We start from the raw sequence: 22,187 nt of genomic DNA, 5'->3' as shown, positions 1-22,187 counted from the left end.
CTACTACTACTACTACTACTACTACTACTACTACTACTACTACTACTACTACTACTACTAGGAGCCAAGGCCACTCTGGGCGGTTTGCAACAAATAGACAAGCAACACAATAACAAAAATCAATACATTTGGGGGCACAAATCAAATATCATGAAGTGCAGTGTGAAGAAAAATACAATACAATCAATTACAGTTACGGTAAAAGCATAAAAATATGCTGGGCCGGCCCTGCCTCCCCAGGCAGCTGACCACTCCGGCAAAGAGGCAGAATGGAGCTGTCTCTCCTCCTCACCAGTGGTCAGCTGCCTTGGGAGGTGGGGCGGGCTCCTGCCTGGATTGGTGTGCCACCACCAAAGAAGGGTGCCAGCAATACACGGAGCCCAGCAAGTGGTCTGGCTGGCCCAGGGAGTGGGGGACAGGATCCGCACCACCTGTGGTGCCTTGCTTTGTCATAGATATAAAGGATGAAGCACCTCTCTTTAGTCCTGACCATGGAGAGAGACCAATGTCCCCTGAATTGTATCAGCCGTGAATCCAGTTCTCAGGACCCGTAGATAGCACATGGTGATAACACGTGTAGCTTAGGTGCCTTTGACAAGGGAGCAGTCATATTTAGGGAAAATGGATCATAAAGGAGGAAGATTCTGGTGAGCTTAAAGCCTCACGCTGGAGCACACAAAGTCTGTCTGGGAGGGACCTCTCTGAGCTGGCGTGACTGTCAATCAATCCAGCAGTAACCAATTGTTCCTTCCCTGCCTCTGATTTCAAAAAGAAGCCCACCCCTCTGCTCTGTGTCTTTTTCCCTCTCAGAGTCTGCTGGAAGAAGCCAGAGTAGTTTGTGGAGGCCTGTTGCTGAAAGTCAGTAATAATATTGTAGTCAGTAACAATAATAAGATTGCAAGTAATAAAAATATTTATTTGTTCTTCTATAAATGTCCCGAAGTTATTGAGACTGGAAGCGCCAGTTAATGAGCAAAAGGGGTTAACTAAACTGGAGAACTTTCAGTTAATTCTGTTGTGTGAATCTCTGCTGTGCAACTAGAGGATTTTAAACCAGAAATTCAAAACTCTGCAGCGCAAAGGGCTTGGAAGAGGAATCGGGGCAGGGGACGACGGTCTTTAAGGCTTCTAGGTAACACCAGTCCCTTTGGAACGCTTTGTGAGAGCAGATCTGGTTGGAGAAGAATTTGGGGAGACAAATGAAGAGAGGACAAACAGGCAGAAATTAGGCTGCTCTCTTAGCAGAAGCCTGTGCTGCAGGGTCAGTAGACCAAGCAGTCGTAAGATCGAATCCACACGACGGAGTGAGCACCCGTCGCTTGTCCCAGCTCCCGCCAACCTAGCGGCTCGAAAGCATGCAAATGCGAGTAGATAAATAGGGACCATCTCGGTGGGAAGGTAAACACCGTTCCGTGTCTAAATCACACTGGCCATGTGACCACGGAAGATTGTCTTCGGACAAACGCTGGCTCTATGGCTTGAAGAGCGGGATGAGCGCCGCCCCCTAGAGTCGGACACGACTGGACAAAAATTGTCAAGGGGAACCTTTACCTTTACCTTACTTGCTGAGCATCTGCTGAAGAGTAAATGCTGCACTGAAGGGACTTTGGACTTAAAAACCAGTTTTTAAATCGGCTTTTCATTTCAGTTTAATCTTATTTTAAAAGAATTGTGCATTGATTTGCAAGCCCCGGCGGGCAGAAAAGTGATAAATACTTTAGATAAAGAGCTAAATAAACAATCATAATGTTTCTCTTATACACCTATGCCTGCACACACACAAACGTATACACACACACAAGGTTGTGAGGGTGGGTCAGGTGGGAACGATGGGGGAAAAAGCTCTGTAAAAACTGGTTCTGAACGGAATAATACATGGAGAACGTTCTGATGGAAGGAGGAGGAGAAGTAGCAAACTGAGCAGAAGGGAAACACAGAGAAAGCGGGGAAGTGAGATTCAAAGTACTTCTGAACCCTCTACAAAGCTTTGGAGGTCAAAAAAGGTCACACGCTCTTGGAGGGGGAAGAGAAGCAACAAGAAAGCAGGACAAACGAGACACGCTGGCTAAAGGACAGGGTTTCCGTATCTGCAGTCTAGACGCTAACCAGACTTAAAGGGTGACTGTGCCGTAATGGTCCAGCAACCCGAGGAGGGAATAACGGAGGTCTGAAAGCTAGACACGAGTTCACGATGACTCTCACAGAGTGATGTGAACTCCGCTTCTTTGACAGCAGCCTTCCAGTGGTGGCGTATTATTAGGACGACTCGGGCGGTTTCAATATTTTAGAGAACATTACAAGCGTGGAGCCGACATCAAACGATTCAGATGCGGGAGCTCTGTCCCTGCTTTGAATATCAAGTCCCGAAATACGCTTTGCTCCTGTCTCGCGTGACATTCCAAACACAAGTGCTAAGCTGACACTGATGTCTTATTTCCTTTTAATCTGCAAAGGATAACTTGTCAGGAGCTGCGGGGACAAATCAGACTGTACTCTTGAAATGAAAGATACACTCTCCCTCTTGTAAGATGCTCACCGAACAGTTAGATGGTTTTTTTTTCTTTTGCATTAGGAGGAGAAAAATGGCCTTAAGGGCCTAATTACACATTACATGTTCCCTGGAGCAAATATACGTTTGGGAGGAAAGCCAATGAAGAAAAGGAGGATAGGGGGAGGGAATATTAGGGGGAAAGAGGGGATTAGGAGAGGGCTGAACACTTTTCCTTTCAGGCCACTGCTTCTTCATTCCCATTTCTCTTAATTTAAGTTTTCATAATTTTTTAAGAAGGCATTGGGGGCTCATTTATGTGCTGCAACTCAAATGTGTACTTTATTCCCAAATACCACTTTCTACCTTTGCTCACTGAAGTCCCAAATCAATTTCGTTCAATTCTTTTAAAAAAAAACTCTTCGGTTTATGAGTGTGGGATCCTGTGCTTCTTTGCCACAATTCAAAAAGCCAAGAAATGGCCTGATATTGCTACCCAAAACTGTGCCTGTGCCGCCAGCAGAAAAAAAAGGATGCCATGTTTGACATAGCAAAGGGAAGCTTGAATGTTGACAACACCCATGGCAGCAGTCAAGATGGTCTGTAGGATCCCCTCTTCTGTTCACTACCATTCACCTAGTGATGCCACACAAGGGAAAATCCCAGAAGCTGATTATTTTTCTTTCATCAGTTAACCACTTCTTGCCCAAACACAAAACAACTGTCTGGGAAGTTTTTCAACAAGTGTGAACGGCAGTGCACAGAAAAAGGTATCTTATAGACCATCTTGACTGTTGCCATCGGCATGGCCTGTGACCAGGGGTGATGGAAGACATGTCCAGAAAACATTTTAAGAAAACTAATCAAGGAGTTCTGATTAAAAGAGTAGCTGTGTTTTTTGAGACTATGAGGAGAAGACAGGGAGGAAAACGAGACAAAAGCTTTGTGTGTCAAGGGGTGGAAAAGTAGAAATGTTTATTTCTCAGCCAATACAAGTCTAGAATAAATCATTAGGTTATTAATCTAAACATGCTGGGACAGGAAAAGAAAAATTACAAGGCTCGGTCCTTCAAGAACCCAGCCGGAGTCACAAACAAGGTTGTGGAGAAATAGATACCTTTTTTACGCAGAATGATGCTCGCATGTTTCCGCCCATTCCTGTTTTCTACATGGCACGTATAATTGGCTAGGTCTGCTTCCTTCACGACATCGAAGATCAGCATTAACTCCACTATTTTTTCTCCAAGATGCTCTTTGAGAAGCCTGAAAGAAAGAACGTTTTGCAGGTTGTTTGGCTTTCAGTCACATTTGATCTGAAGGTGAACCTGGATCTATTTCCAAAGCGCGCCCCCCCCCCCAATCTCTTTCTTTCTCTCATTCACTGCGCGTATAAGAAATCTGCAAAAAAAGAGAGAGAGGATCTCATGATGGAGAAAACAAGAGAGCCAGGAATTTAGAGGCAGCATTGGGTGTAGGATATTTTGGATCCAGCCCATGGTATCTCCCATTTTAGAAAAGGATATCAACTAACTGGTAATAAGAAATACTTTTGGGGTGTTTGGGGTGGTGTTTTTTTTGGGGGGGGCATTTTACCATAGTGGTAGTCTCCATAGAGAACACCTGAGTAGATGGAGGAATAGATTGCCCTGGTATGAGCTTCCTGATTTCCAGCTGTTGTGCCTCCTTCTGTAAATCTATTTAAATGTACAGATGACACAGTGTGTATACATATACAAAAAAGATTTCTGAATGAGTGCTGGACTACGAACCAAGTTTCCAATTTTTGGAGCATGGAATTCCTTAGAGATTCTGGTAACGGCCAGGAGAGAATAAAGAGTTATATCAAACATAAACACAGCCATCCTTACAAAGCTGTCATACCTTTTCCATTCTGTGGGCCAGAGAAATGGAAATTATTTGTCTTACAAGCACTGATGTGACCCGGCAGTGTAAACAACAAAGACTAATACATTTTATTTGGACCCACTTTCTCAAATGCATGCCGCATAGCCCCTGCACTCGGATGAAGTGAGTCCACAGAAGCTTATGCCAATCCAAACTTGTTCATCTTTGCTCTTTCAAATGGTCCAACTCTTCAGCTACTGAGACTTTCATGGGATGATGAGGAAGGTGTGTGTCTGATCGCACTGGATAAGGGTTTTGAATGGGCCTCTTTAAAGCAACCTTTCCGTCAACAGGGGAATTGCTCCAACCCAGTCCTCAAAAGGAACAAGAAAAAGTCCAGCATGGGTGTGGATTGGGGTCGGCCTGGAGCACTATTCCCTGTAAGTCATTTGATTGCTAGGAAATAGTTCTCATCACACTGTGCTAAAAGCAGTCCAAAATGCGAGTCTTATGCCCACATAAATGCATCACAACAGCATGGCCATTGACTGGGGTGTAATGAGAAGTCCATTTCCTTTTTCTAGGCTCAGCAGCTCTTTCATGTCTTCTGGCTTTTTGCTTTAAGCCAGGGCTTAGACACAAAAATTATTTTGTTGACTGTGGCAGAGAATCAAAATGATGCATACACCTCCACCCCTGGCCAGATAGAAATATCACTATAAACAAAGGAATAGACTATCTGCTACCGTTTCATCAGGGTTGCTCTTAAAACCAACAGAGTGTGGCAGACTCAACCTGCCTAATGGTAGGGCTGGCCAAATGTCAAAAGCATGCTATAAGACCCTGTGTGTGAGAGAAGCTGTTTGAGAAACGCAAGACAGCACATATTCTCTGGATCCCAGCCCAGCCTGAAGAGAAGGCTAAATCCTGTTTTCACACATTACTGATAATGAAGGTACGGTAGGCGGTGTGCTCACTGCAAAACAAATTTCAGTTCTCTGTTTGCTTTACGAACACAAATGCCCACCACTGCAAATGAGTTCCAGATTTTTGGTACTTTCTGGTATTCAGGTTTTCTATTTACGTTCCAGAATTTTAAATGGAAGTAACACACTACCTAAGAGTCTCTCCTCTCTCTCTCTCTCTCTCTCTCTGTGTGTGTGTATGTGTGTGTCTGTTCCTTTGTGTCTTTCTTGCTTTGCTTCTTCCAATAATTCCTCACACTTTCAGGGGTGGGATTCCAAATCCCCTAATTAATTGATACAGGTGAGGGTGCAGAGAGTCTGGAAGGGGGAAAAATAAGGGTTTATTTTAAAGCCCCTCCATGCTCATCCTTCGTACATTTGATATGGATCATGTTTTTCTTATCCTACCAATAATAAACAGGACCTACATGTGTGAGGAGGATGGGTGGGTGGGACAGATAATTGAGAACAGTTTTCTGGGCAGCCCTTTAAAGAGATTTGTACTCTGTTTTATAGGCTCGGCAAAAGAAAGGGAAAAATTAGCAAGTGATAGGGTGATTTATACATTATGAAATCCGAAACGGAACATTTTACTTTAGAACTGCAAAGCAATAGCATTAAAATTCGTTGCAGGTTTCTTTCTCAATCAGACACAATTCACAACCCTCCAGGCAGACTTAAAGACTATTATTTCTTGTTTAAGTGGGCCAGTTCGATTTACACAATGTTTTTATTACAGCTCTTAAAAAACCCACCTGGCATAAGACTCTTTCATTCTGCTTCTGTTCCACGCTCCCACCTCCTCAATCTGTCATTCTTTTGTACAGCTGATTAGCTGGGCAAAGTGCCGACTAAAGGTAGTTTACTGCTTGAACAAAATAGTGCCTCATCATTTCATGTTGGGATTGGCCCTCCCATTATGGAGAGTGGGACAACTGTATCAGATAGAAAATGTTGGTGGAGGAGGGTCATAGGTTCATCAGCTGTACACTAGAGGTAGATCAGGCTATCTGAAGGACCGCATCTCCCCACATGTGCCTTCTCTGGGCTTAAGATCATCACAGAAGACCCTTCTCTCGGCCCCATTGCCAGGACAGGCTTGGTTCATGGGGACACGGGAGAGGGCCTTCTCTGTGGCAGCTCCCAGGTTATGGAAGGCTCTCCCTCAGGAGATCAGGCTGGCCCCCTTCCCTTTCATCCTGCCACCAACAGCTGAAGACCCATCTGTTCAGGCAGGCTTTTAACAATAATGATTGTCACTGAATGCCATTTTAAAGTTAATGCATGCCTCTTTTTTCATTATTCAGTTGTATTTTAATTAGTGTATCATTTGTTTTTTAATGTTTTACTTATTATGTTTTAAATTCTATTATTTTAATATTGCGAGCCACCTTGTGCCCCCTGATTGGGAAAAAGGTGGCCTATAAACAAACCAAACCCAACCAAACCCAATCCAACCAAACCCAATCCAACCAAACCAAACCAACCCCAAACCAAACCAAACCAAACCAAACCAAACCAAACCAAACCAAACCAAACCAAACCAACCAACCAACCAACCAAGCAACCAAGCAACCAAGCAACCAAGCAACCAAGCAACCAAGCAACCAACCAAGCAACCAAGCAACCAACCCAACCCACCCACCCACCCACCCACCCACCCACCCACCCACCAACCAACCAACCAACCAACCAACCAACCAACCAACCAACCAACCAACCAACCAACCAACCAACCAACCAACCAACCAACCAACCAACCAACCAGGCTTCTTGGATCATGGGCACTCTCTAGGCTGCAGTTTTAGCATAAATATATTTACCTGACTTCTGACTCCCTCCGAACTTAGAAAATTTCCCTTTTAGACTACATTTCCCAGAAACTCACACCCAGCATGGCCTATGATTGCTGGGAATTCTGGGAATTGTAGTCCATAGAAGTAATTTTTCTAGGCTCTTTTAAATTCTTAAGTGGAGAAACAGATATAGTCTTGCATCATGCCATGCCTTGCTTCTTAGTTTGTCCCTCTTTTGAATTTGAAGAGGATGGGATTATTTTTCAATTTCAGCATTCCCATTTTTGAATCTTGGGTACTTTCTGTCATACATAGGCTGTGCATGGCATCTGTTATCTAGTGTGGAAGCTAATTAGAAGCTTTGGACTGTGTTCAGATTTGGTCTGGGACAACATGTACCCTAACCAATTCAGTTTGTGTCTTAGATCTACCCTAATTGGTAAGCTCCCCATTGACTTGCCCTGGAAAACCTCAATAACTTTATTTTTTCACAGATGCAACAAAACTGGAGCTATGTTGAAGCCTAAGCAGGGAAGCAAATTCCCCAAATTTCAAATAGGAGGTGTCAGGGGCTTGTGTACCAGTTATCTTTCCAGTTTGCTTTTTTTCATGAAAAGGAAAGGAAAGGAAAAGACCAAAGTCATATGTGCCCCACATTCAGTTCTGTTTGTACTCTTGTAAATTTCTGTCAGCTCACCCTGAAATTGGATCTGGATATTTCACTTCTATCCAGAACTCATGCAAATTAGCCTGAATCAAGATGATTCAGTCCAGAATCTGGGATATGTCTGAAATCAGTACACAATTCCAGTCCAGAATAGGTGATGACTGAGGTCTGCAAGTTCTTCAGAAATGAAGTCAAACAAAAGTTTTACGCATTCACAAAATTCAGTGGGTACAACTCCCTCTCCCACGGAGAGGACCACTTATGTTGTTCAGTTGAAACAGAACAAGTTTTCACATTGCCCAGAGCACCATCTCTCTCCTCATTCAAGCTTATATCCCTGCCCTGGAAGCAGGAGGAGAGAAACGATGGAAGAAGAGCCATTTCAAGACAGTAAAGCAATCAAGATTGCTCCTGTAAAGCATTAATCATTTACACAACAGAGCATAATTAGAAACTAGTTAAAAGGCAAATCCGACAGAGTAAGTAGGTGCGAAAAGCAGAGAAAAGTTGGCTTGGGCTGAGGATGCAGCTGGTAAATATTATGCTCAAGTAACAAAGTTTAGTACAGGGCTGGCATTTCTCTCACGGGAGGCTACCCATCTTTCAGATTATATCGATATTAGACAATGGAGGCAGTTTTCCTGAGTGTTATGGCGGAGGGCAACGATAGTCGGCATTATTTCTGAGGTTTAAATGTTAAAGCCGTCTCCGAAGCCCAAAGGAGAAGGGGACTCAAGGGACTCCCCGGAGACAGCTTATCAAGCTACAAGCAGCCGCTACGTCTTTAAAGTTTCTGCTGAAACATGAACGAAATACGGCCCAATCCAGTGCTAGAAGCAAGCCATCTGTCAACTAACTTCTAGGCAAGGAAATTGTACTCTGCTCAACATAAACAACCTGTTAAAAGTAGCATTTTGGCGCATGCTTAAAAAACAAAACAACATAGTGAAAATGGAGGTACCTGATTTCGCCTTCTTTAATGTGATTCTCCAGCTCTTCAATAAATCTCTCTCCTCGTGTCCAGTAGATCATGGGACCCGACTCTCCACTAAACCCAAAAAATGCCTTGCAGGCAACATTTAGTGGCTGACCTGAGAAGAAACGCAAGGCAAGGGAGATTAAGTGGATGGTTTCTCAAACAGGACGGGGCAACAGTACACATTTTGCTTTTCATGTTTTTGATTAAGTGTTTGATTTATGATTATTACACAAACCTGATGAGCCATCTGAAATGTAGCTGGGATAGGGGTTAAAAAGAGAAAAAGAAGATGACGCAGAGCAGGTGGCCGATTCAGCAGACTAGCTTTCCACAACCTGGCACTCTCCAGTTATTCTGGCCTGAACACCCAGTTCTTAGCAGCCAACACAACCATTGAAAAATGGGAGCTGTACTTCAGTAAATGTAGAGGACACCAAGTTGGGAAAGACTGCCAAAGACTTTGAACATACTGAGTCAAATCATGTAGCCCAATTATGCCGTCTCTACCATGGACCTATGCCCCTTTGTCAAGGATACAAACTCTTCAAAAACAAAAGCCATCTGGTTTATGAATGTGGAAAATTGTGCTTCTCTATCCATGATTCAAAATGTCAGGATATGGTGTGATGTGGCTGCACAAATTCCTGCCAGCAGGAAAAAGGACGCCAAGCTTGACATAGCAAAGGGCAGCCTGAATGTTGACAACATCAGTGTCATCAGCCAAGATGGTCTGCAGGATCCCCTCTTGGGTTCACTACCACTCACATGCAGGAGAAAATCATTAACCATTTCTCATGCAAACACAAAGCAATGGTCAGGGATGTTTTTACACATGTTCTCTGGGTATCTATGACAGGATACAGGCACAAAAGTTCTGCTAACATTATGTAAGACCATCCCCATCCAGAAAGCAAAAGACAGTAATTTCACAGCTTAAACAAGTGAGCTTCTAAAAGGTGTTTTCTACTAATATTTATTTCTGCATTTTTATAACCAAACACACAACCCCCCTGTCAGCATTTTTGGGTCTCAGAGTAGTTGCAATGATGAATCAAATCCAACTTTTGCCCTCAAGAAATGTTTTCCTTCTGAAGACTCTTAATGCAATATAGTGCAGTGGTTCCCACTACGGAGTGACTCAGGTGTTCTTGGACTGCAACTCCCAGAAACCCCAGCCCACACAGCTGGTGCTGAAGGCTTCTGGGAATGGTAGTCCCACCTAGGTTTCCCGAAGTTGGGAACCACTGCTATAGCAGGAAGAATGAGGGGCTAGAACTCAGGCCTGGGTTCATATTCCTGCTCAGCTACTGCAGTGGTTCTTAACCTTTGTTACTCGGATGTTTTTGAACTGCAACTCCCAGAAACCCCAGCCAGTACAGATGGTGGTGAAGGCTTCTGGGAGTTGCAGTCCAAAACTCCTGAGTAACCCAAGGTTAAGAACCAGTGAGCTACTGTATGGTAACCCACCGGTGCTGTGGAACTGTGAAAACCACTTGTTAAATATCTCACTTGCCTTGAAAGCCCTGTTAGGATCAGTATAAGTTCATTCCTGCTTGATGACAGATAACAACATTTGCTAAAAATCTATACCAAGCCATTATGAAAAATAGTTATTCTGTGAGATGCTGCCTGACCCTGTTTAATAACAGCCATCTTTGTTGCTGGGGCATTTTGGAGGGGGAAGCTCATAGAAACCACCAACCTCTCTCTTTCCATGGTGGAGGTGATGGGAGGCTGAGACCAGGGGAGAAGGATAGGGCCCTTCTTTTTACTCTCTTCTCTTTACAAGGGTCTGTTAATTTACACAACCAACCAGTGGTTCACAGCTCTGGGTCACCAGATGTTCTTGGACTGAAACTCCCAGAAGTCTTCCCCACTGGCTATGCTGGCCAGGATTTCTGGGAGTTGTAGTCCAAGAACATTCGGAGGACCCAAGGTTGGGAACCACTGCAACACACGATATAAACCCAAAGGATTTTAAAAAATATTTATATATGAATACTAGGGACTGGCTTTTTGTTTTTTTCTAATCACAAAGCGAAGGATGCAGTGAACAAGAGATTATCAAAAGACATACAAAGAGCAAAGTAATATATGCTATAACTGCAGAGTGGAAAACCAGGGCTAAGCATTGCATTTGAACAAATCACAAAGTCTGAACCAAATGATCCTGATTTGGAACAATTTGTATGAGGTTCAGATGGAACAGACTGACCAGATTCCATCATGGGTTGAAGCAAAGCGAATTGACTCATTGATTTAGATCCAGAACACAAATAAAATTGGATGGGGCACAAATTGCTTCAGCTTGCAAGATCCTGTTTTTGTTTTAGAACAAATTTTACTCATGCTCCTCTGTCTGAAATCTGGCAGCTAGACTCCCCTCTTTTGGGTTCATTTCATGCCTCTAGATTTCATGTACGCAGTGCAAAATTGGAAACATTACACCCATTTCAATTCTGATGGACCAACTTTTCAAATTCAATAATTCAGACCTGGGGCACAAATCAGTCTAGGCTGAGTTTTGATACACCCCAAACCTCCCAACTGCCACAGCAAATCCAGCACAGCCGAGAAAGCCATGATTGACCAATTTCATATTTGGTTATTTATCTTTGAGGAGGCTTCTCTTCTGTGTCATCCCTGTTTAAGTGCTTGGCTCTCCGCGCACCATGAAATCACAAAATGCAGCTTTGCAAAAGGTACCGTACCATACTCTCATGAGAAGAGAAGACCCCCTGGAAAAGACCCTGATGTTGGGAAAATGTGAAGGCAAGAGGAGAAGGGGACGACAGAGGACGAGATGGTTGGACAGGGTCATCGAAGCGACCAACATGAATTTGACCCAACTCCGGGAGGCAGTGGAAGACAGGAGGGCTTGGCGTGCTGTGGTCCACAGGGTCACGAAGAGTCGGGCACAACTTAACGACCATACACATTTCCTTGGACACTCTCTCCGTCCCTATCAGACATAGTGGGACTTATCCCTGAGTAAATGTGCTTTGCGTTGTGTCATGGAATAGTTTCTGCGCCCTTTTTTTCAAAGTTTTTCTTAAAACAAGTGCCTCGCCTTTCATACGGGCCTCGTATGAGTGCAGCTGCTCTTTAGACTTTAATGGAAAAAGACACTTACAGCACTGTGAGAAAGGGGAGGGGGGAAATGCTTTGGTCCATCAAAAATCGACAGCGTCTGCCCTCCATGGGGCACAACATGCTGAGCGGTAAGTATAAGCTGAACAGCGTGGGTGAAGTGTTTCCTATTCACTGACCCAGCAAGATTACTTTTTAAAAAAATAAATAAATGAGAGGAAATGAGAATACTCCAGAGAGACATTGAATTTGTACAAGCGCTGAGTAAATTTCCTGAAGGGGGTTCATATCATTAGAAGAAATAACAAGAAAAAAAAATATATCTGTAAAATAAAGATGTCAAAGCCAAGCTGCTACAGGAATAGTGCTTTCAGTGCATTGTAAAAAACAAATTTGTGCTGGGGAGCTTGAGTTCTCCTTTTAAAATGGCTTACAAGGGCTGACGGGGGAGATGATAAATAAAAACGATCATGTGCTCTGAAGTCGATTCTGACTTTCCAGGGGTTTTCCAGGTAGAGAATATTCAGAAGTGGTTTCCCATTCCCTTCCTCTAGGGGGCGACCTGGGGCTGTGCCGCTGGCCCAAGGCCACCCAGGCTGGCTGCTCCTGTGCTGCAGGTTGGGGAATCGAACTCCCAGCCTCTGGCTCTGCAGACAGATACCTAAACCACTGAGCAATCCAGCCAGCTAAAAAAGCAAATAGCTTGATCCTATCCCTTCCCCCCCCCAAAGGTAAGCAATACAGTATTGCCTTCAGATAGACCTCCACCTGAGTAAACCTGTTCAAATTGTGCTATAAGGGCCAGAAGACGATTATTATTTAATCAAGTATTATTAAGTACATTATACTAGTAGACGTCAAACAGTGTAAATCTTTGCAGCAAACTGGCCCTAGTGAAGGAGTTGATACTGGTATCCCTTGTTCTGCAAACCAGCCCCATGATCTACCACATGGCGACTCCGTTTTTGTTGTTGTTGTTTCGTTGTTTAGTCGTGTCCGACTCTTCGTGACCCCATGGACGAGAGCACGCCAGGCCCTCCTGTCTTCCACGGCCTCCCGGAGTTGGGTCAAATTCATGTTGGTTGCTTCAATGACACTGTCCAGCCATCTCGTCCTCTGTCATCCCCTTCTCCTCTTGCCTTCACACTTTCCCAACATCAGGGTCTTTTCCAGGGAGTCTTCTCCTCTCATTGGATGGCCAAAGTATTGGAGTCTCAGCTTCAGGATCTGTCCTTCCATGTTGTTTACCTTACGCTTGTGTATTTGAGTAACAGGAGTCTGGCAGATATGTACTGAGGAGAATTCCTCTATTATTTTAATTCTTGGTATTGAAGCAAGGGAGATACAGAGAGACAATTCAGAATATGGAACATTATGGTATGTGGGAGGCCAGAATTAAATGGAACAATAGTGGGACGTGGTGGCACTGCGGGCTAAACCGCAGACGCCTTTGTGTGCTGCAGGGTCAAAAGACGAAGTCATAAGATCGAATCCACGAAACGGAGTGAGCTCCCGTCGCTTTGTCCCAGCTCCTCGCCAACCTAGCAGTTCGAAAGCATGTAAATGTGAGTAGATAAATAGGTACCACCACGGTGGGATGGTAAACAGCATTCCAACGTATAGCCGCACTGGCCACGTGACAACGGAAACTGTCTTTGGACAAACGCTGGCTCTATGGGTTGGAAACGGGGATGAGCACCGCTCCCTAGAGTCGAACACGACTGACTAAAATGTCAGGGGAACCTTTACCTTTACCTATGGAACAATAGTCGAGACTGCAGTAGAAATGTGGGCAGAAGGAAGAATGAGAATCATGGGGTCATGTGCCCTACTTTACAAAGAGCATTCTTCTGTTTGAAAGGCCATTGCCTCTTTGGAGTTGTCCTGCCAATGTTTGGTTTGGTGGCATGTCTGTTTATAAGTCATCTTTCTACCCATAAGGGACCTAAGGCACCACACTTTATGAAGGATGTCAACAAACAGGAACAAGTTCAGAGGAGGGCAAGAAGGACGGTCAGGGACTAGAAACCAAGCCTTGTGAGGAAAACACTGAAGGAACTGGGCATATTTAGCCTTGAGAAAAGAATCCTGAGGGGAGAAAGGATAGAACTTTTCAAATACTTGTAGTCATACAGAGAAGGGGCAGGATCTGTTCTTGATCATTCCAGAGTGCAGGACACACGACAGTGGGTTCAAGTTATAGGAAGCCAGATTTCGGCTTACTAGGAAAAACAGCCTAACTGTTAGAGCTGTATGATGATGGAACCAATTGGGAGGTGGTGAGCACTCAAACTCGGGAGGCATGCAAGAGAAAATTGGACAACCAGCTATCAATCTGCTTTGATTTGGATTCCTGCCTCGAGCTGGGGGTTGGCCTTGGTGGTCTTACACGCCCTTCCTGACTCAGTTATTCTGATTCTATGATTCTAAGCGCATCCCACCAAAGCAACAATAAATCCAACAAATGTCATTTCCACAAAGGTTTTGGCTTCTGAGGGGCCTGTCTTGCTGTCCAAGTTTTCACATGCAGTTTTAATTGCACTGTGTATTAGAGAAAGCCCTCTGGTTTTTTAATTACTTCTCTTCCAATATCTCCCTCATTTTATCTAATTAAGCATCAAAGGCCTGCAGAATGTGTACAGCATCTCTGTTGCGGATCAATGTCCCTTTTGGCCACCACACGCTTTAGCCCAATCGTTTAAAGATGCATTCAGGAGGAAATGAGACCAGAGTCGCCGTATTCCTGATGAATTACCATTTAATAGGATATTTCAAGATGCAAAAAGGGAAGAAGTGGTGAACAGAATGTTGGAACATCATTAACACTCAACTTTAAAGAGGGGGGTCACCTTGGCACATAAAAGCTCCCTCCCCAGAAGTGTTGTCTTTAGCTTTCTCCTTCTATTCTGTCAATCAGACCTGTTTGTTGCAAGGAACTTTTCCAACCTCTCTACTTGCACAGTGGGGTGCAAAGTGCATGCTGCTGTATTTCACAAGAGGAAAGGAAAGAAGAATGCAGTTGAATTGTTTGTTTGGAAGGGAGTTTTTAAAGCAACCATTATGGGTTTGTTTATTTTAACTCGATTATGAGTGGAACTTATTTTGATTAGGTTTTGCATGTGTGCTTGCCTGTGCTGAAGTAAATTGTGTCTGTGGGGTTTGTCAAGTGCCAGGATCACGGGTTTCAGGCTGCAAGGTACCCTTGCAGTCTGATATATTATATCTTTTTTCCATCTCTAACAATGACCTAGTGCTGTGCCAGTTTGAAATAATACATACATACATACATACATACATACATACATACATACATACATACATACATACATACATACATACATACATACATACATACATACATACATACATACATACATACATTTTCCCTGAAAATAAGACTTAACCTGAAAATAAGCCCTAGTATCATTTTTCAGGATGCTCGTCTTATATGCCCTACCGCACAAATTAGCCCCAGTTAAGTGAAACCCTGCCTTCCACTCTTGTGCAGCAACCAGAAGATGACATGACTGTATTTGAAAAAATGTAGATTGTTGTACATGAAAAAATAAAACATCCTCTGAAAATAAGCCCTAATGTGTTTTTGGAGCAAAAATTAATATAAGACCCTGTCTTATTTTCTGGGAAACATGGTACATAAAAAACATCGCACCACAGCAGAAGAACATGACTTTTGTCATGATGCCACTCACATCACCTCAGCACAGGAAGTGAGCTGGTGGTAGTGACGAGTGGCTGTGAGAGGCAGCTAGGGTGAGGACGGGCAGGCACAGGACAAAAAAAAATCTCAAAAGTGATTCGAGGACAATGTGCCAGCAATCAGAATGCCTCCTTGTAGCCATGGCAGTGTGGGATTTTATTTTAGGCTTTTGGGTGCAGACATTTCAATCCAGGAATGCATAGCCTTGGGAGAGTGAAGCAGGAAACTATCGCCCTGTGGTGAAAAATCTAAAATGATTTTAAAAGCCCGTTTAACTCCCTTGATCGAAATACCATACCTGGATTAAAAATTGTCCCAAGAGTTACAGACACCTACCCCAAAACCACATGACTTTAAACCAACAGCAAAAACTCTGATTCAGCTGCAGATTTATATTCATCGTGTAACCGTGCCTTGACTCTGGCTGTGCAAAAGAAAGGTTAGAACAAAACTATGAAGCCCAGCAACTGAGGAAGCAGGGAGAAACAAGCTAGAGATGTCACAACTAATGTAAGAGCAGGTAATACCTTTCTTAAATCACAAAACATAGAATCAACAACTAGCTTTCGACGTTAATTCATCTTCCTCAGGCTGTGCACCAAGGTTTTGTGAATAGAGCAGGAAATATATATAAGTCCCAAAAATTCATGGCAGATGATTGGGCCAGATCAACTTCTTAAGGTGGGCTCAAATGCAAGCTGCAAATGCTACTGGGCTGTGTGCTTTCAAAGTAGTCCACCCTAAGTTGCAGTTGGCTGGATTTTTCCTCCCAACTCTTAAAAGAAGAAAAGAATCTGCATTTACCATATTTTTCTGTGTATAACACCCCCCCATGTATAAGACTCCCCCCACTTTTCTAACTCAAACGTAAGAAATCTAAGTGGGACTTAGCAAGTATAGAGGGAAAGGGATCAAAGCCCTGCAGGATCACTTTGATCCCTGCTTTCCCCTCCACTTGTTTTTTCCTCTCCTCAGCTTACTTCTGTTCATAAGATGACCCTCAATTTTTATTCTAAAGATTTTAGACAAAAGTATAGTCTTATACATGGAAAAATACGGTACTTCTCCTTCCTTGCCTTCTTTTGAAACTAAAGGTTTTTATTTGGCTGGGGAAAGGGTAATACAGAAACGTGGCAAGCATCCATCAGAGAACTGGAATTAAATTTTAGTCTAGAAGCCAGTTGAAACCGAAGGTGTGTCAAAGAGCAGTACAAGGAATATCAGGGAGGAAAGCTTGAGGTCAGACCCTTCCTCTTTCCTCTCAATCTTCACCCAGTCATGCTTTAGTTTTCATGCTTCACTGAAATTAAGAGCACAATCCTAAGCATATTTATTCAGAACGATCACCCCTTGTTTTCAACGGGACTTACTTCCACAAAAGTATGTTTGCTGTTTAAATTTGCATGCATAACTTAATATTCATCTTTCTCTCTCTTTTTTCTTTTTTACACTTTCCATTATGTTCTTCCCTTCTGCCCGTTCCAAATTAGGAAAATAAGCAGCAAGGTGCTCCTTTTCCTTGTGCTGTGCTATGTGCGAATGCAGAAAGCTAAACAAGTTTTCTGCGTTCATAAGGTAAGGCATGGTGGGTGTTTGACACTAGAGGGCACCCTTGTAATCCAGATTCAAACCTTTCAGTCCAAGGTGCTGAAGTAAAAGTAACGTTTTATTTTATTTTTATTTATTTATTTTTTGATTTTTACCCCGCCCCTCTAGACTACTACGTCTACTCGTTAAAACAGCTGGTTTAGAGCAGGGGGTTCCCAACCTTGGGTCCCCAGATGTTCTTGGAGGAAAACTCCCAGAAGCCTTCACTGTTGGCTGTGCTGGCCAGGATTTCTGGGAGTTGTAGTCCAAGAAGATCTGGGGAATTAAGGTTCGTTTAGAGATGGTTGTTGTAGCTTTTTTGGGCTGTTCGGCTGTATTCTGGAGGTTTTCTTCCTAACGTATTGCTAGTCACTGTGACCGGCATCTTCAGAGGACAGGAGTTGGAACTCTCTCTGTGTTCTGGTGTAGTGTGTGGGATAGTTGGCAGACAGAATTCTAACTCCTGTCCTCTGAAGGTGCTGGCCACAGAGGCTGGCGAAACCTTAGGAAGAAAAACCTCCAGAACATGGCCAAACAGCCTGAAAAACCTACAACAACCATCGTATCCCGGCCATGAAGGCCTTTGAGAATGCATTGGTTTAATCAAAAAATAGAGATTAATGAAACATTATTGTTATTTTCATTATTCACAGGGGGTGGGGAATGAGAAACTACAATATAAAGAATTAGTTGCAAATCTTATAGGCACCGCAAAATCTGAAATAGCTAAAAATTGGAAAAAAGCCCAAGATCTCTCACTGCAAGCATTCACAAGTAAAATATGGCATACATTGCTGATGGAAAAAATGACTAATAAAGTTAGAATACATAGAGGAGAAATAAGGTATAGTAAATTCGTGGAAAATTGGAAGCCATTATTAAAATATGTCGATATAACAGACTTTGAGACATGTGGTTTGAAAAGAGACTTAGATTGTTGGTCAATATTTCTTTAAAAGGTGATGGGGAAAGGTATATATGTGATTTGGAGAAATGTGGGGAATAGTTTCGTATTTAATATTTCTAATATGGTCGATTGTCTTTTCATTCTTTAGAAATAAATAAATGTTAATAAAGTGAAAAAAAGAGAGAATGCATTGGTTTAGAGAGTTGCATGTCAGAGATACAGTTAATCGAAGATTTAGGCAGGAGATTCCAGCACCACAACAGATAAGCTGTTCAGGTGTGCAAAACGGCATGATGACAGTGACGATGACGGGGGCCTGATTGAAGGTATCTCCGTCAAGCTAATTCCATGAGCTTTAGTTGGCTGAATAGGTAGATTACGCTTCACGAGCATCTGCATGCGTTCTGACTCAGCTAGAGGATGTGCATTTGTTCTGAGATAACAGCTTCTTAGAAAAGGCATCCCCTCTCGTGGAAGAGGGGAGGTTTTAATCTCTGTGTGTGTTTTAATGCTTGCCGTGCGCACAAGTTGCTTTATCTGCTACTCAACTAAAGGAAGAACTTGCGTTAGCCAAAGGGAGAGGGGGGGGGAGTGGAATTACAATGATTAAGCTAACAGAGAAACCCGTTAAGCATTCCCTCTGAGGCAGGGGAGCGGGTCCATTGGGCGTATCCAGAGATTGTGGGTTCCCTCAGGCAGGGCAGAACTGGTAGCCCAATGTAGGCATCCAGGACAGGCTCAACTCGAATGCATGGAAGGAGGGAAGCCTCTTCTGCCCTCCACAGATGCACCTTCACAGGGAGAGTCACAGCATAAGGAGAACCTCTGCTACATCTAGATCATCATCCCCATGATCCACAACTCTTAAAAAAAAATATGGAATTTCCAGTGGTATGTTTCAGGCGGCTGCGTGTGTAACAGAAGTCCGTCTGCTCAGATTTCTGCTTTCCACCAAGGAGAAAGACAGGAAAGGGGCAAGGAAACCAATTTAGCTTATTCCCCGTCCTTCGGCACTCAGATTTGCTCTATCCTGGATGTGCAAACAGGGGTAAAGTGTGACACGTGTAGCTGCATCACTTTACTTGAAAAGTAAAAGGGCCATTCTAACCCGCGTGAAACTGGATTAGGGTTCTTGCATGAGCAAATAATAATACTTATCTGTGTCATTATCCAGCAAATCCGAGGTCCTAGTTCCAGTTTTCAAAGTATTTTATGCATTTCCTTGTAACGACATTATTGATGTGTTGGTCAGCATTTTTTTTTTCTTATTTGAAACTCCCTCCCTCCCCCCCCCCCCCCGGGTCACATAACACACACAGAGAATCAAACCAGGGAGGAGGTCTGCTACCTAACCTTTCTCTGCTGCCAGAAACGAGCCAGACATGGTTCAGTGGAAATAATTTTCAGGCAAATTGATAAAACAAAGAGACCTACAGTTCTGCACAGCAGTAATGATTGCACTAATAAAGCTACTTTAGTACAGAAAAGGCTTGTCCCTCTGCCTCCCGGCATTGTTAAATCAGTTTAACAACACTGAAGACTGTTTCTGTTCTGTAGCGCTATTCCTCCTCACTGTGGCATTTCCACGTCCAACCAAGCAGTTGTTTAAAAGCACGAGACGGTATTTTAAACATCATACCAGCTTTCTGCAAGAGGTTGCTTTTGGCCGCTGTGCCAATGAGTGGAAAGATGAATCAGCCGGCTATATTGGGGGGGGGGGGATTAACTTAAGAACGTCTATATTCTCTTACACATTAATTTCCCCCACACCCAAAAACCATAATTCCTTAAGAGTAAGCCAAGCATGCGTGCCCAAGCATTTGGCAAAGGGAGGAAAAATGCAAAATAGCTCATTTGCTTGTCCTGCTCTGACCTGTAATATTCCGTGGCTTAGCAACACCAGTTACTTCACATGCATTGGAAAGGGAGAGACTGTCGAAAGCTCTGGTTGATCACGAGAGCCTGTTTGGTTGGATTGGTCTGACAGCTCCGTATTCTACTCCTGGAAGTCGAAGCTGGCACCACCAATTGCACAGGGCTACTGGATGGTTTAGGCATCTGGCTGTGGAGCTAGAGGTTCCGAGTTTGATTCCCCACTGTGCCTCCTTGACAGGAGCTGGACTTGATGGTTTATAGGGTCCCTTCCAATTCTGCAATTCTCAGAGCAGAATTCATGAATCTGCTCTCAGTTTTAGTCCAGGCTTTACAGGAGCTTCACAGGGTCCTGAACCTTTTTGTTGTGGGGTGGTGGAGTAGGGAATAGGTGGAGCAAATTGGAAAGCTCCTGTAAAGTTCCGACTGAAATGCAGAGTGGATTCCTTGTCCCCTGCATCGCAAAATCTGAATCACCAGCCCTCATTGGCTCTAGGGAAGCTTCAGTGCAGAAGGCGACACAGGCGACCATTTCCAGCCTCGCTCTTAGCATGTGATGGCCTGAATTAATTGCTTTGTATTTGAATTAAATCCAGAGCACAGAAGTAGGGATGGGAAGAAATCTCACCCCTGCTAGGACTAGAAACAAAATTAGCTGTCTTGGCAGAACAGGTCATCACCTCAAGGATTCTTCAGCTTTCTCCAGAGATTTCAGTTGTCCATAAGGAGAACATCATTCTTGGGGGAGGCTGTAGTGGATGAATCATGATGCCCACAATTTATGCAGACTACTATATGTGGGAATACAAATCCTGCTTCTGTGCAAAACCAGTCCCTTTTACATACATGACAAGATAGGCTGACTGACCACAAAGACCTCCCCCCCCTTGTGTTTACCACTTTCATTAATTCATGCAACCATCGTAAGCTGCAAAAAGAATAGTTCCATTTGAATCAATGGAAATTATGGAGGAGTCAACTCTCTAAATCCCCACTGAATTCAATGGGCTTGCTCTAATGCAACTTACTATGCAAAATATTTTATTTATTTATTTATTTATTTATTTATTTAACTTATATGCTGCCCACACTACCCGAAGGTCTTTGGGCGGCTTACAGCATTTAAAATACAATAAAAAGGCAAAATAAAAGGGCAAAATAATTAAAATGCAATTAAAATATATGTACTAAAAATTGCCATCAGACCCACATTTGATGTTATTTCAGTTAAAAGCCATTAAACCACTGATTCCATACATAGAAGCAGTATAACCCTAAGAAAGAAAGACGAGCTTGGAAATAAACTTGCTTTAATCCAAATCTGGCAAATTAGCTTGATTTTTGCTTTGTAATTGGGAGACAGCTTTGTTTGTGTGTTGTATGATGTTTAAGGCATGTGACTTCATCTACATGTTGTCTGATGGCTGGGGCATGTAGCACTGAAAGATTTGCATGCCTAGTGGGAAAACATCATTAAAAAAGGAAACACACTTTTGCTTTAATGTGTGATCTAATCCTTTGACGCAATGCTTTTTTTTTTTGCGAGGACAAAGGGCGATGGCACCTTTCCTTCACTTCACTCTAGGTTTCCTTTGTTCCCTCTAAGCCTATTGATAGTATTCATGGGAGCTACTGTAGGCCAATATGTAGGAAATGCATAAGCATTTGTGTGCTCTGGAAGTGACCAGCCATGTGACCAGTTGCATGACCCATCCTAAAAACAGGGTGAGAAGCAAAGAGGAGCCTGAAGGAGCAACAGGGACCTTATATAAGCACTCTTCTATGACTGCTTTATGAGAGGGACATGGTGGCGCTGCGGGCTAAACCGCAGAAGCCTGTGCTGCAGGGTCAGAAGACCAGCAGTCGTAAGATCGAATCCACGCAACGGAGTGAGCTCCTATCGCTTGTCCCAGCTCCTCGCCAACCTAGTGGTTTGAAAGCATGCAAATGCAAGTAGATAAATAGGGACCACCTCGTTGGGAAGGTAACAGCGTTCCGTGTCTAAGTCACACTGGCCATGTGACCACCGAAGATTGTCTTCGGACAAAATGCTGGCTCTACGGCTTGGAAATGGGGATGAGCATTGCCCCCTAGAGTCGAACACGACTGGACAAAAAAAATTGTCAAGGGGAACCTTTACCTTTACCTATGACTGCTTAATACAATAAGGTGCTGGCCATGATTTGCAAAATAACGTCCCGGTTTTGAAGACTGAAATGCATTTCTACTGTAACGGCTTCTGAAAAAAAGATATCAAACCAGAACTCTTTGGA

The 22,187-nt window shown here is 43.4% G+C and overlaps 1 protein-coding gene across 2 annotated transcripts in view; it reads right to left on the bottom strand.

The window, feature by feature from the left end:
* IL1RAPL2 (interleukin 1 receptor accessory protein like 2) overlaps positions 1-22,187 on the bottom strand; it is a 528,601-nt gene that overhangs the window by 19,119 nt on the left and 487,295 nt on the right. For both annotated transcript variants that reach the window (XM_020811816.3, XM_072981155.2), the window contains exons 7-8: positions 8,723-8,852; positions 3,606-3,751 (exon numbers count right to left, since the gene is read on the bottom strand). In XM_020811816.3, the coding sequence (XP_020667475.3) occupies positions 3,606-3,751; positions 8,723-8,852 (276 nt within the window). The remainder of the gene's footprint in view (positions 1-3,605; positions 3,752-8,722; positions 8,853-22,187) is intronic.

The sequence above is a fragment of the Pogona vitticeps genome, chromosome 11 (genome assembly GCF_051106095.1).
Source record: "Pogona vitticeps strain Pit_001003342236 chromosome 11, PviZW2.1, whole genome shotgun sequence".
NCBI lineage: Eukaryota > Metazoa > Chordata > Lepidosauria > Squamata > Agamidae > Pogona > Pogona vitticeps.
Note: the sequence above shows the minus strand (reverse complement) of the source record. Positions and strands in the feature narration are given on the sequence as shown.